At 45.8% G+C, this 14313-nt stretch overlaps 1 protein-coding gene across 1 annotated transcript in view; it reads left to right on the top strand.

The window, feature by feature from the left end:
* Window positions 1-13583, top strand: part of LOC311234565 (uncharacterized protein) — a gene marked incomplete at its 3' end in the record, with an annotated part of 70709 nt that extends 57126 nt beyond the window's left edge. Inside the window, exons 5-7 of the mRNA XM_084321814.1 lie at window positions 7232-7381; window positions 9153-9325; window positions 12235-13583. Of these exons, the coding sequence (XP_084177940.1) occupies window positions 7232-7381; window positions 9153-9325; window positions 12235-13583 (1672 nt within the window). The remainder of the gene's footprint in view (window positions 1-7231; window positions 7382-9152; window positions 9326-12234) is intronic.
* Between the last annotated feature and the right edge of the window lie 730 nt (window positions 13584-14313).

Raw genomic sequence — 14313 nt, 5'->3', positions numbered from 1 at the left:
GAATCAGGTCTGCTGGTGGTGGAATTTTACAAATACATGGAACGGCTGGGGTGCCTCGAGGAGAGGTTTGGGAACCACTGCTGTAGAGAATAGAATGGCACAGAATAGAAAATAATGGATTGGAATGCTGAGGAGAGGATGGGAGAAGAGACGAGAGGATGGGAGAATAGAGAGGAGAGGATAGGACAGGACAGGGTAGGAGAGCACCTGGGAGGACAGGAGGGGAGAGGAGATAAGAGGATGGGAGAGGAGAGGAAAGGAAAGGAGAGGAGAGAAGATGGTGGGAGAGGAGAGAAGAGGAGATGAGAGGAGAGAAGAGGAGAGGATGGGAGAGGAGATGAGATGATGGGAGAGGATGGGAGAGGAGAGAAGACGAGAGGAGAGAAGAGTGGATGGGAGGGTAGAGAAGAGGAGATGAGAGGATGGGAGAGGAGAAGAGGAGATGAGAGGATGGGAGGGGGAGGGGAGGGGAAGAAAGGAGAGAAGAGGGGAGAGGAGAGAGTATTGTTACTCCAGGTATAAATAGATTTGTTACTCCATGTATAAATAGAATAGAATAGCGCAAGATACCATAAAGTAGAGTAGAGAAATAATAGTGTAATTCTATCCCTGAACGACAGTGTTTGGAATATAATTGATTGTCGCCACTGCCGTGGCAGGTCCTAAGTTTGAATGTGATAACTCATAACTTCATGACCCCTAGAGGGAGAACCCTGTTGATTTTGGTGACCCCATGAACTTTGGTCTAGCGCCACCATCAGGCCAAACTCTTAATTAAAAAAAGAAAAATCAAATAAAATCATGAGCCTGATATCCAGACATTTACCATTAGGACATATGAACCCATATTGGAATGTATGCTTATTTATGCCTGTTTCACACCAAACTGTAATCTGGGGACTGAAATATCTTTACGACATATCATACGGAGAAATTCGAATTTGAAAACAATTTAAACTGACTGTCTATGGGTTTTGCGACATGCCAAGTGTTGTTATTGCCGGCAGTTGGCTTGAGTGTTTGAACGTCTACCGTTGTGTTATTATTAGTGCTGTCAGGCGATTAAAAAAATTTATCATTATTTACAGGATTTGTAATTAATTAGTCTAATTAATCGCATTTGAATCGCATAACCATTTTAGGCCTGATATTCGATATTCTATAATCATATTTCAAATGGCATGTGTCCGGATGGCAGAATTCAGTACTGTATCTACAAAACCTTCTGTTTAATCATCTTCCATTTATTCATTATTTATTCTGGTAACATCAGAACAAAATCAGCACCAAATTGTCTCAAACTCACTGGCATATATAGGTCAATAGCACTCTGGAATGCTCTGCCGAAAAACATCTCATCCACAATACATAATAAAATTACTTTCAAAACAAATATTAAGAGATATCTTGCAAACATGTCAAGTATGTAACTTATCTGTGTATTCTATTTTTTGTTGTTTGACTGGAATGTTAGTTTTTATAATGTGAATTTGTATATTTGTATAACTTTTTTATTTAAAATTGTTTAAATTTTTTATTTGTATTTTTTGTTGTACATTTGTATTGTATTTGTTTTGTCCAGGACCCCAGGAAGACTAGAGGCCGTTTCATGGGTCTCTAATGGGGATCCTTTAATAAACATAAACATAAACATTTATTCATTTGCTTAGATTTTTCAGGTCTGGTTTAGCATGGTGTTATTCACAGTCAAAGATAAAAAGAAATGTATTGATATTCTCATTTGGTTCATTACAATTTACTCAAGCCTAGTAACGGACAGTATTTCTGACACTGGGAATACATTCCCTGAGATCCATAGATGTCCCTAGAATCAGATACCAAGAACATGCAAATGGACCATGTTAAAAAAAAGTCTGTAAATGTGTATTGTACCTTCTTATGGAATGAATGAGATTTAAAAATATTTAAAATAAATTAAAAAAAAAACTTTATTTAATAAATGTTTAGTTAATTTTCATAACGCGATAATTTGCTGTGTAATTAATTAATCTAATTAATGCGATAAACTGACATCCCTAGTTATTATACACAATATTGGCAACAAGGATTATTGATTCTTTACTCTCGCATCTCTCTCCATTCCTCGCCCTGCCTGGCGAGCCACCAATTCTGTGGATTCACTGGCTGGAATCTTTCGACACGTAATTATAGCCGTCAGGCTAGCTGATGCTCCCCTAATTATCGGGATTGTATCACCTGCTGCTCCGGCAGATTGTTTTTCACCAACGATGAAAGCAGGCAGGTGAGTCGTTCCACCATTACGTAGCTGACCTACACGTATTCCAAATAATTACTGGTCATGGTTATTGCAATTTTAAAAACCTTTTTTGATGCTGAAATTTGAAATTGAATTTGCCTACAATTCTGAATATCGAATTCGATTTTTTGTTAAAGTGACAGCCCTAGTACCTGGTACTTCGTTCGTTTTCCACTGCAGGTAATACCTGTGACGTCTCCTTCAAAGACGCTAGTCAAAGACATATCGAAGCTAGTTATGAAACCAGTGCCTTATTAGCTAATGTACACTAGCCACAATGCTAACAGTTACTGTATAATGGGAAATCCCAGTCACATTAGCACATAAGCGAACACAATTTGCTATCTTTTTGTGAGACTAAACTCTTTGTTCTTGGTGGTAAATTGTGTTGCTGTTTAGTTTCATCAATAAATGAGGCAAAATACACTGAATGAATATTTGTTGGTTTATTGCACTTTGTTCTCGCTGCAAACAAATACTGAATGCTAATGTTTAGTATTCGCGAGGCTATTTAAAGATTTGTGTTTTTGTGCAGGACGCCCCCTGTGTAGCGCAATGATGACGTAGTGATGATTTTCTCTTCTGACCAATCAGTGTTTCAGGTAACTTTTTGGTACCCGTTCCACCACTTGGAACCTCGACAAAAAAAAGTACCCGGTACCAGGTAACATCCACAAATTTCGGCAATGGAAAACCGAAAAGGCAGAGTCGAGTCGAGTCGAGTAGGTACCATGCAGTGGAAAAGCGCCATTAGATCATTGATAGTCCCAACCATAGATATATATCACGGCATGACCAGTGTGTGGAAATCCAACCTCCCCCGTCAAATCAAGCTCAACTTCTTTCATGCAACAGTTAAATAATAATAATAATAATAATAATAATGGATTGGATTTATATAGCGCTCTTCTCTGACTCAGAGCACTTCACAGAGTCCATTATGACTCAGAGCACTTCACAGAGTCCATTATTCGTTCATACACAGTCATACCGGTGGTGGTAAGCAATTGCAGCCAGAGCTGCCCTGAGGCAGACTCACGGAAGCGTGGCGAATAATCATCGCCTACGGCCCCTCCGACCACCACCAACATTCATTCACATGCATACACATTCATACGAGGCAAGTAGGTTAAGTGTCTTGCCCAAGGACACAACAGTTGAGTCTGTCCTTTTGTATGGCAGTGAATGCTGGACCTTGAAGCCCACCCTGCAGAAGTCCTTGGATGGGTGCTACACCAGAATGATGCGTGTGGTGCTCAACATCAACAGGGATGAGCATGTCACTAATGCAAACTTGTATGGGGGGGTGCTAAAGGTGAGCGATAAAGTGGCAGTCAGGAGAATGAGGCTGGCATGTCACTGCCAGAGACACCATGAGATGCCAACCAGCAAACTTGTGCTGTGGGAACCAACACACGGGCATCGATCACGAGGACGTCCCACGTTAACCTACGTGGACGTACTCAGGAGAGATGTGGGAACAGAAAGCACCGGCGAGCTAGCCAGATGCATGGAGGATCGGGATGACTGGAAGCACCGATGGAGGGCCCGTCCGAGGACGACCTAGATAGATAGACTAGATGACTCACCCGCGCTGCTGGCCAACGGAGACCGACGTTGCCACATAGTGTTGCCACATGGTGGCCATCTTGCGTAGGTGGAGCACGCCCACTCATAACATGCATGTCTATGGTGCATGTACTATTGAAATGACCATAGCTTGCAAAGTTTTCAACCGTTTGGTTTGTTAAAAACGTCAGAGATGTAGTTATCATACTGCATACTTATAATGGACTTTCATATGAAAAAAATAATAATAATCTTCCAAGCAAGAATCATAGCCACGTTAATAACGTTTGTAAATCCGTCAAGATTTCAGCGAGTTAAGAGTATTTTTGTTTGTACAGATCATCACCTTAACACTTTGGGTGCCACGTTGTTTCCGGGGCCCATCTATTCAGTGCCAGCATTAAAGGGGACATGCATTATAAATGGCTTTTTTCTGTGTTTAGCATGGTTTTATAGTAATATGGGTTAGTATCAATGGGTCTGTGTCTCTAATTACCATATTGACTCAGCAGTCTAGTCTCGAGTTCACGAGATCCTCCCTCACTCAACTAAGCTGTTCTGATTTGACGGTTTTGCTGACGTTAACACTTTCTTCGCCAGGCTTATATCCATAATAAACCATCCCACGCCAGCTCTATTTGTCTATGGAGAAGTTCCCCTTCTTTGCAGGGCTATAACTTTTTAAATTGTATTGCTAAATTGACATTACTATGGCCCATTCAACGTCAAGTATCTATTGTTCAGGGTGTAGCAACGTTATACTTTTTCATTCACATATTCATACTAAAATACGGTCTAAAGTATAAGTATGTTTTTATCATTTTCTGCAGCATTCTCCAGAATGTGATTTATAGCCCTAAATGCATTATATTGATGATCAAATACAGTTTGATAGCGATCTGCGCGAGATAACACATTTCAAATGGACGTGCTTCTAGAAGTTACTACTTATCATCTAATGTTGACCGGATGGGGCGGGGGGGTCGTTTATAATTCCGTGGCCAATGTTAGATGATTCATCTAGTGTGGGTGATATGATCATTAGAGCAGTTTGTATCGAACACGTTAAAAAAAAACGCTGAAACTCACCGTAGCTTCCTCGTAGCGTTGGGCGATGAGCGTGGAGCAGAAATATTCCTATTATGGGATGTTGAAATATGCGATCCATCTCCAGGTTGTATGATAGTATATACGTCCAAATCATGTTGTTTATCGAGTTATTGGTAACGGATTGCTATCCATTGTGTCTAGTTCGAGTCCCGGGACTATTAGCGAGTGATCGGACCGAATTGGAATGAGCACCAGCTTCCTTTTCCGGTTTGAGTGATCCGCCGATCGGCCACCAGATGGCGTTCTTGAACCGTTGGAGAGTTGAGAGGGAATCAACAGTAGATCTCAAGTCTCCGGGGGAGAAATATGATTGCGATCACCGATTTTTGAAATATTGATCTCAATGACGTGGTACGGCGTCTTTGGCAGAATGAGCATGGCGGGGAATGACGAGTTTAGGCGTTTTTGGCGACCAAAGTGTTAATATAGCACTGATTTGCATAACTAACGCCCCCTCTATGGTTGACAGCGACAGCAAACAGAGCAAGGCAGATAGTGTAACCCGACACTTCCTCAAACAGAGCGAGGCAGACAATGAGCGAGTGAGAGGGAGGGGGAGGAGCTTCTGTCGAGATATATGCAATGAGACGCTGAGCGGGAGCTAGTGTGATACAGAACAGTTATTTTGATGCAGCCTTTCCTTGCTGGTGTTTGTGAGGTTTAGTGAGTTTGTGAGAAGATTGGATCAGTTAACACTTTCACTACCACACTACAGAAGGTTAACCTTTCACTACCACACTACAGAAGGTTAACTCTTTCACTACCACACTACAGAAGGTTAACCTTTCACTACCACACTACAGAAGGTTAACCCTTTCACTACCACACTACAGAAGGTTAACCTTTCACTACCACACTACAGACGGTTAACCTTTCACTACCACACTACAGAAGGTTAACCTTTCACTACCACACTACAGAGGGTTAACCTTTCACTACCACACTACAGAAGGTTAACCTTTCACTACCACACTACAGACGGTTAACCTTTCACTACCACACTACAGAAGGTTAACCTTTCACTACCACACTACAGAAGGTTAACTCTTTCACTACCACACTACAGAAGGTTAACTCTTTCACTACCACACTACAGAAGGTTAACCTTTCACTACCACACTACAGAAGGTTAACCTTTCACTACCACACTACAGAAGGTTAACCTTTCACTACCACACTACAGAAGGTTAACTCTTTCACTACCACACTACAGAAGGTTAACTCTTTCACTACCACACTACAGAAGGTTAACTCTTTCACTTGATTGTCTTGTTTATATCAGGGTCCCCCATTTTCATTATAATACATTTACATTTAGTCATTTAGCTTTTAGACTTACAAGGTCTGTACGACAAGTCACACTACGAAACAAAACACAGTTATTTTGATTCAATAGTTTTATTTCAAACCCCAGTGTTAGTTTGGCTACATTTACCATTGACCGGCAAAACAACATTTGAAAAATAAATGAAATGGGAAAAGAGGACTCCCCCCCCCCCCCCAAAAAAAATAAAAATAAAACAACAGCCAGAAACTAGACGCTGTTTGAATTTCCAATATGATACAATACAATTTGCAAATACTTCAACTACCACAACAACTTGCCACAAGACAGAGTCATTGCCATAACAAAAGAGCCTGACGCAAGGTGTTAATGTCCCCAGAGAGAGAGGGGGCCATGGAATACAATGCATTGTGGGTAGGGTTGTAGTTGACACACAAGTGTGAAACTCTCCAGAAGGTTCCAAGGCCATTTTCTCTGAATAAGTTTGTGTGATATCACCATGATTCATAGGAAGTAGCTTGAAAAGTATCCCACCAAAATGTTCAAGTGATGGCTTATTTTGAAGGTATGAATCTGTACTTTCATAATATGTAAAAAAAATAAAATCTGATGTTGCCTCAACAAGTCCCTCCTATCCACGACTAGGCACATATATCTATGGTCCCAACCATGTGACCAATATGGTAACATTTCTGAGAAGCGCATGGTAAACAGGAAGTGATTGGTTACTTGTGAACATACTTTCCTATTTACACCAAACATGACAAATATGTTTGCCTTACAGCAAGCAGGCCTGTGAAGTTCTGAGTCGGCTGGCCTCATGGTGGCGCTATTCTAACAAAAAAAACATGAACATTAGTTCTCAGTAGTAGTACTGAGTAGTAGAACAGTAGTCCTCAGTGTTCGGGGACATACTGTACCTGCTGGTTAGTTTGTGTCTTAAGTTACTAAGTGCTTAGGTTATTCTTAGAACTGCCCTGTCGCCCCAGGTCTCTGAAGCAATGGGCCAGTGGAGCGGCGTTTCATACCCAGATGTTGGTTCATCTGTCCGGGCTAGAGGGCCAGCCTGAGCCCCTGGCTGCGAGGGCCGCCCTGGACCAATACCAAGAAGACCTCACACAGATCATACCACTCTATAGGTAATTATTGTCTATATCTTCTAGTTGTATAATATAATACAATAATATATAATTTAGTACCTTTCTATCACTATCTCCCCTCCTCCTCTCTCTCTACCCATTCCCTCTTCCCCTCCTCTCTCTCTACCCCTTCCCTCTTCCCCTCCTCCTCCTCTCTACCCCTTCCCTCTTTCCCTCCTCCTCTCTACCCCTTCCCTCTTACCCTCCTCCTCTCTACCCCTTCCCTCTTACCCTCCTCCTCTCTACCCCTTCCCTCTTCCCCTCCTCTCTCTCTACCCCTTCCCTCTTCCCCTCCTCCTCTCTACCCCTTCCCTCTTACCCTCCTCCTCTCTACCCCTTCCCTCTTCCCCTCCTCTCTCTCTACCCCTTCCCTCTTCCCCTCCTCTCTACCCCTTCCCTCTTACCCTCCTCCTCTCTACCCCTTCCCTCTTACCCTCCTCTCCTCTCTACCCCTTCCCTCTTACCCTCCTCCTCCTCTCTACCCCTTCCCTCTTACCCTCCTCCTCTCTACCCCTTCCCTCTTACCCTCCTCTCTACCCCTTCCCTCTTACCCTCCTCCTCTCTACCCCCTCCCTCTTACCCTCCTCTCTACCCCTTCCCTCTTCCCCTCCTCCTCCTCTCTACCCCTTCCCTCTTACCCCCCTCTCTACCCCTTCCCTCTTCCCCTCCTCCTCCTCTCTACCCCTTCCCTCTTACCCTCCTCTCTACCCCTTCCCTCTTACCCTCCTCTCTACCCCTTCCCTCTTACCCTCCTCTCTACCCCTTCCCTCTTACCCTCCTCTCTACCCCTTCCCTCTTACCCTCCTCCTCCTCTCTACCCCTTCCCTCTTACCCTCCTCCTCTCTACCCCTTCCCTCTTACCCTCCTCTCTACCCCTTCCCTCTTACCCTCCTCCTCTCTACCCCCTCCCTCTTACCCTCCTCTCTACCCCTTCCCTCTTCCCCTCCTCCTCCTCTCTACCCCTTCCCTCTTACCCCCCTCTCTACCCCTTCCCTCTTCCCCTCCTCCTCCTCTCTACCCCTTCCCTCTTACCCTCCTCTCTACCCCTTCCCTCTTACCCTCCTCTCTACCCCTTCCCTCTTACCCTCCTCTCTACCCCTTCCCTCTTACCCTCCTCTCTACCCCTTCCCTCTTCCCCTCCTCCTCCTCTCTACCCCTTCCCTCTTACCCTCCTCTCTACCCCTTCCCTCTTCCCCTCCTCCTCCTCTCTACCCCTTCCCTCTTACCGTCCTCCTCTCTACCCCTTCCCTCTTCCCCTCCTCTCTACCCCTTCCCTCTTCCCCTCCTCCTCCTCTCTACCCCTTCCCCCTTACCCTCCTCTCTACCCCTTCCCTCTTCCCCTCCTCCTCTCTACCCCTTCCCTCTTACCGTCCTCCTCTCTACCCCTTCCCTCTTACCCTCCTCTCTACCCCTTCCCTCTTCCCCTCCTCCTCCTCTCTACCCCTTCCCTCTTACCGTCCTCCTCTCTACCCCTTCCCTCTTACCCTCCTCTCTCTCTCAACCCCTTCCCTCCCCCTCTCTCTCAACCCCCTCTCTCTCAACCCCTTCCCTCTCCTCCTCCCTCTCTCCCCCTTCCCTCTCTCCCTCCTCCTCCTCCACATCTCTCAACCCTCCTCTCTCCCCCTCTCCCCCTTCCCTCTCTCCCCCCTCTCCTCCCTATCTCCCCCTTCCCTCTCCTCCTCCTCCCTCTCTCCCTCCTCCACCTCTCTCTCAACCCTCCCCTCCTCCTCCTCTCTCCCTCCTGCTCCTCCCTCTCTCCTCCCTCTCTCAGGCGTCACAAGGCCAGTACTGTGTGTGTGGTGAAGTGTCGAGGGGGCCTACGGGGGTCAAGTGATGCATCCGGCGGGGAGAACGAGGAGGGGAGCATGACGGGTCTCACCGTGACGGACAAAGAGACGGGACGGAATGCCACTGTCCCCCTCTCCGCCATGGAGAGAGAGAAAGGTGTCCGTCTTTAAATATCCCTTTACATTTTCAGCTCAGGACTGTTTCTGTAATCACTGTTCTCACATTAACCTCTTCCGCCCGTGTGGCCCGGGGGCGGACCGCAAATGACATCACGTCATAAATCAAGTTCTCCAGACTGTCTGTCAAAATAATCTTTTTTATTTTTATTTTTTTACGTATTCAAGTATGAACATCATAACCATGTCGCAACAGCAGTTATAATGTATATTATCATCAATACGTTAGTTTACCAATAGGTTAAAGTGTTATTAGATAGATTTTAGTTTGAGTTTTTCTGTTTTTATTGCGAAAAGTCGGCCATTTTGAAAAATTGTCCGTCGTTAATTGTAGTTTTGTTGATGCCATTTTGAAGAGGACATCAAGAGTTTTTAATGAGCGTTGGAATTTTTCGAAACACCCTACCCAGAGGCCTCTAGGTAAAAAAAAAAGCAAATGGATTCTGTATGAATCATTTTAATATCTCTTATTACTCGGGATAATATACCACAAAACTTTTTAACGTTATTGGCATATATTGGAGAGCAGTTAGTTTGTCTCCCCTATTTTTAGCATTGAGCAACAATCAGATTTGAATCAGTTTCAAAATGGCATCACTCTGGCCAGAATAAGAAACCTACTGTAAATACAGTAGATGTCATTATCTGTTATTATGCACGCCTGGTGATACTAAATCCAAATTGAACTTGGGCATTTGAAAGATAAGATTAAGCACAATCCATAAATGTGCCAATTGGCTATAATAAGGTAATTTATAAGCCTGCTATTCTATATTATATAATAATATTTCTAATTGCATTGGTCCTACAAAACCTTCTGTTTAATCATCTTCCCTTCATTAATTTCCTTAAATTATCTGTGCACGTTATCTCAAGAAGGTACTGAATGAGATCAGTGGCAGTTTTTCATGTCTGGTAATTTTTTGCATTTTATTCACTGTCAAAGATGCAAAGAAAATAATCATAATTCATATTCTCCTTTGTTTCATCACAATTTAAGCAAGCCTAGTTAGTAATAGACACAATATTTCTGACACTGGGAATACATTCACTGAGGTCCATAGATGTCCCTAGATACCAAGAACATGCAAATGGACCTTGTAGAAGTGGAGCAATATTCCATTTACTTAGGTACGGTATGTATCTTAGGCGGATTTTCAGAAAATAGGGCTCCGGGCTTAAGAGGTTAAAGGGGCACTTCACCAAAAAAAAAACACTGCTGGTTTATTTTGCACATAATCTCTCGCACATCCAAAAACTCGAAACAGTTTTGCACACATTAATTTAGTTTGACAGTTATTGAGAGTAAATGTGTTTGAATATGGCCCACGAGTGGTGTCGTCAGGGACGTTGAATCCTTGTGTTGTGTTGATTACAGCTCCATGAAATGATGTAAAATAGCAACACCTTGTCTTATAGGGACTACTATCTTGTCATTTCATTGAGCTGTAATTAACACAACACACGGATTCAATGTCCCCGATGACATGATCACTGGTGGCCATATTCAAACTCATTTACTCTCAATAACTTGTCAAACTAAATGAACGTTTGCAAAGCGTTTTAGAGTTTTTGGATCTGTGTGAGATTATAAAAATAATGGAAAATAAATCAGCATTGTTTTTGGTGAAGTCCACCTTTAAGAAGATGCTAACATGTGATACGTGTTAAAATCACGAGTTGTTATACAGCAATTTCTAATACTGCCAACCTTTTTCCCTCTAAATAATTAAGTCAAGATTGGATAAATGACAAGACGGCACAGCGATAGAACCATTTCCACCTGTACATTCTGTTACACATTGGTTTTACTGAATCTAAAGCATTACCCCACATACCACAGCCGGAGACACCTCTCTTAACCATATTCAAATAGGCCATATTTACACCGGCATATATTTTATTTTTAACCCCTTGTAGCACAGAACAGCCATTTTATTAGCCTTATACTGTAATTGATTTATGGAGGCGGCTGATAGGGAGACCTAATCGGTCTGGGTCTCATAGGTTGATGTTTCTGGAGGGATCTGACCCCAGGCCAGCAAGGGGTACATATGGTTCTAGAGACACAGCAGAGAAGGTTCTGGAGGGATCTGACCCCAGGTCAGAACGGGCCAGGGTTCTGCACCACTACACCATCTCCTCTTCTAGATAATCTCTTCCTCTCTGTTTGCCTACAGTAATTAGCCTACAGCGTGTCGTGTGGCAATACACACTTTTTCTGACAATGAAACCCAATTGGAAATTAATTGAAATTGAATTGAACTAAACTCAACACTAAAAAAACCTGTGATTTTATATGTCTGCACTTTATGTGCTCATTTCATGTCTATTCTATTCTACTAAAACTGAATCAAACCATAAACAGAGTGGCCTGTTGGGCTGTTAGATCCTACTGTGAAAAACTGTGATTGTATGTGCTCATTTTACCCTTGCTATTATTTTACTTATTTTGCAAGAAGCATATTGGAACATGAGGTTCTGATATGATTTGATTAATATATCTGCATTATTTTATCCCACTTTATGCTTTGCTCTCGCTGCTTGTTTTACACTGATTTTATGTCTTATTTCTCACTGATGTAAAGCACTTTTAACTGCAATCCCTTGTATGAAAGGTGCTATACAAATAACATTATCATTATATTATAACAGGTCTCTTGTATGAAAGGTGCTTTATACAAATAGTTATTATTATTATTATTATTATTATTATTATTATTATTATTATTATTATTATTATTATTATTATTATTATTATTATTATTATTATAAGGTTCTATAGAAATAGTTATTATTATTATACAAATACAGTTATTATTATTATTATTATTATAGAACTGTATGAAAGGTGCTATACAAATCAAGTTATTATTATTATAATAACAGGTGCTGTGACCGAGAACGCCCCCGGTCCTGTGTACTCCTCCACCAACCTGGACCTCATCACCTCCGATCAGTACGCCGAGGCCTACCTGGACCACCTGTTCTCCGCCAAGGGACCCGTGGCGGTCCTCCAGAACTACTTCACCGAGGCGGAGGCCAACATAGGGACGGTCAGAACCGGACCGAGGGGCGCCGCCTGTAAGGAGGACGGGGCGGCGGTGAGAGACGACGGCAAGACGCGGAATGGCGGGAAGGAGGCGATGGACGAAGGTGAAGTGGTCGACAGGAGGGAAGGGAGGGACGAAGGTCACGCGGTGAACAGGAGGGACGGAGGGAACGCGGGCGACAGGAGGGAAGGGAGGGACGGGGGGATGCGGGCGACAGGAGGGACGGGGGGGACGCGGGCGACAGGAGGGACGGGGGGACGCGGGCGACAGGAGGGACGGGGGGGACGCGGGCGACAGGAGGGACGGGGGGACGCGGGCGACAGGAGGGACGGGGGGGACGCGGGCGACAGGAGGGACGGGGGGGACGCGGGCGGCGGGAGGGACGGGGGGGACGCGGGCGGCGGGAGGGACGGGGGGACGCGGGCGACAGGAGGGACGGGGGGGACGCGGGCGACGGGAGGGACGGGGGGACGCGGGCGGCGGGAGGGACGGGGGGGACGCGGGCGACGGGAGGGACGGGGGGGACGCGGGCGACAGGAGGGACGGGGGGGACGCGGGCGACAGGAGGGACGGGGGGGACGCGGGCGACAGGAGGGACGGGGGGACGCGGGCGGCGGGAGGGACGGGGGGACGCGGGCGACGGGAGGGACGGGGGGGACGCGGGCGACGGGAGGGACGGGGGGGACGCGGGCGACAGGAGGGACGGGGGGGACGCGGGCGACAGGAGGGACGGGGGGGACGCGGGCGACAGGAGGGACGGGGGGGACGCGGGCGACAGGAGGGACGGGGGGACGCGGGCGACAGGAGGGACGGGGGGACGCGGGCGACAGGAGGGACGGGGGGGACGCGGGCGACGGGAGGGACGGGGGGGACGCGGGCGGCGGGAGGGACGGGGGGACGCGGGCGACAGGAGGGACGGGGGGGACGCGGGCGACAGGAGGGACGGGGGGACGCGGGCGACAGGAGGGACGGGGGGGACGCGGGCGACAGGAGGGACGGGGGGGACGCGGGCGACAGGAGGGACGGGGGGGACGCGGGCGACAGGAGGGACGGGGGGGACGCGGGCGGCGGGAGGGACGGGGGGGAAGACGAGGGGGAGAGAGGGAAGGCTTGAAGCGGAGTATCGCGGAGACTGAGCCATCCCAGGACCGGGACAACAACCTGTCCTGTCCCTCAAAGACTTGAGGGTTCATATCGGGTCGTCCTATTTAATCGGCCGCTGGTGAGACGGTGCGACGGAGGGAGAGATGGTGTTTCTGTGTGAACGGGTCTGAAACCAGCAAAGGCCCATTTCGAAATGCCACCTTTTCGCCCCCAGCTTCTCTGTGTGAAATTTATTTTCTGTCTATTTAAAAAAATATATATAATAATTTGCTGATTACATTAAAGGGGCAGTTCACCCAAAATTCAGAAAAACACATTTCCCTCATACCCAGCTTGCTATCCATCCAGATAGTGTCGGTGTGATTTGGAGCTGTCTGCGATAGAGATGTCTGCCGTCACTCCAGTACAATGGAGCTGAATGGCACTTGGTTCGTGGCAATGGGGTTCATTCAATGAGGGGTTCATTGTATGCCTTGTGTATGTATGTCACAAATAAACCTCTTGAATCTTGAATGAAAATGCAGACAAAATACATTAAGAGAAACTCAAAAAGCAGGAATCATGACCCGTTACTAAGGATAATCCACAGACCGTCGTACCAAAGTACACCGCCCTTCATCTCCATTGTGTTGGAGTGACAGCAGATCTCTCCATGGCAGATATCTCCAGAACCAGGCAAATCGCACCTAAACCACCTGGATGGACAGATGGTGAACTGCTCCTTTAATGCGGTTCCCCAACTATCATCATATTGACAATGACAGATGCCATACTTCTGAAAAGTGATTGAAGGATACATTTGACTGGCAGA

This window comes from Notolepis coatsorum, assembly GCF_963971535.1.
Source record: "Notolepis coatsorum genome assembly, chromosome: 9".
Lineage (NCBI taxonomy): Eukaryota > Metazoa > Chordata > Actinopteri > Aulopiformes > Paralepididae > Notolepis > Notolepis coatsorum.
This window is presented reverse-complemented; position numbering and strand designations above follow the sequence as displayed.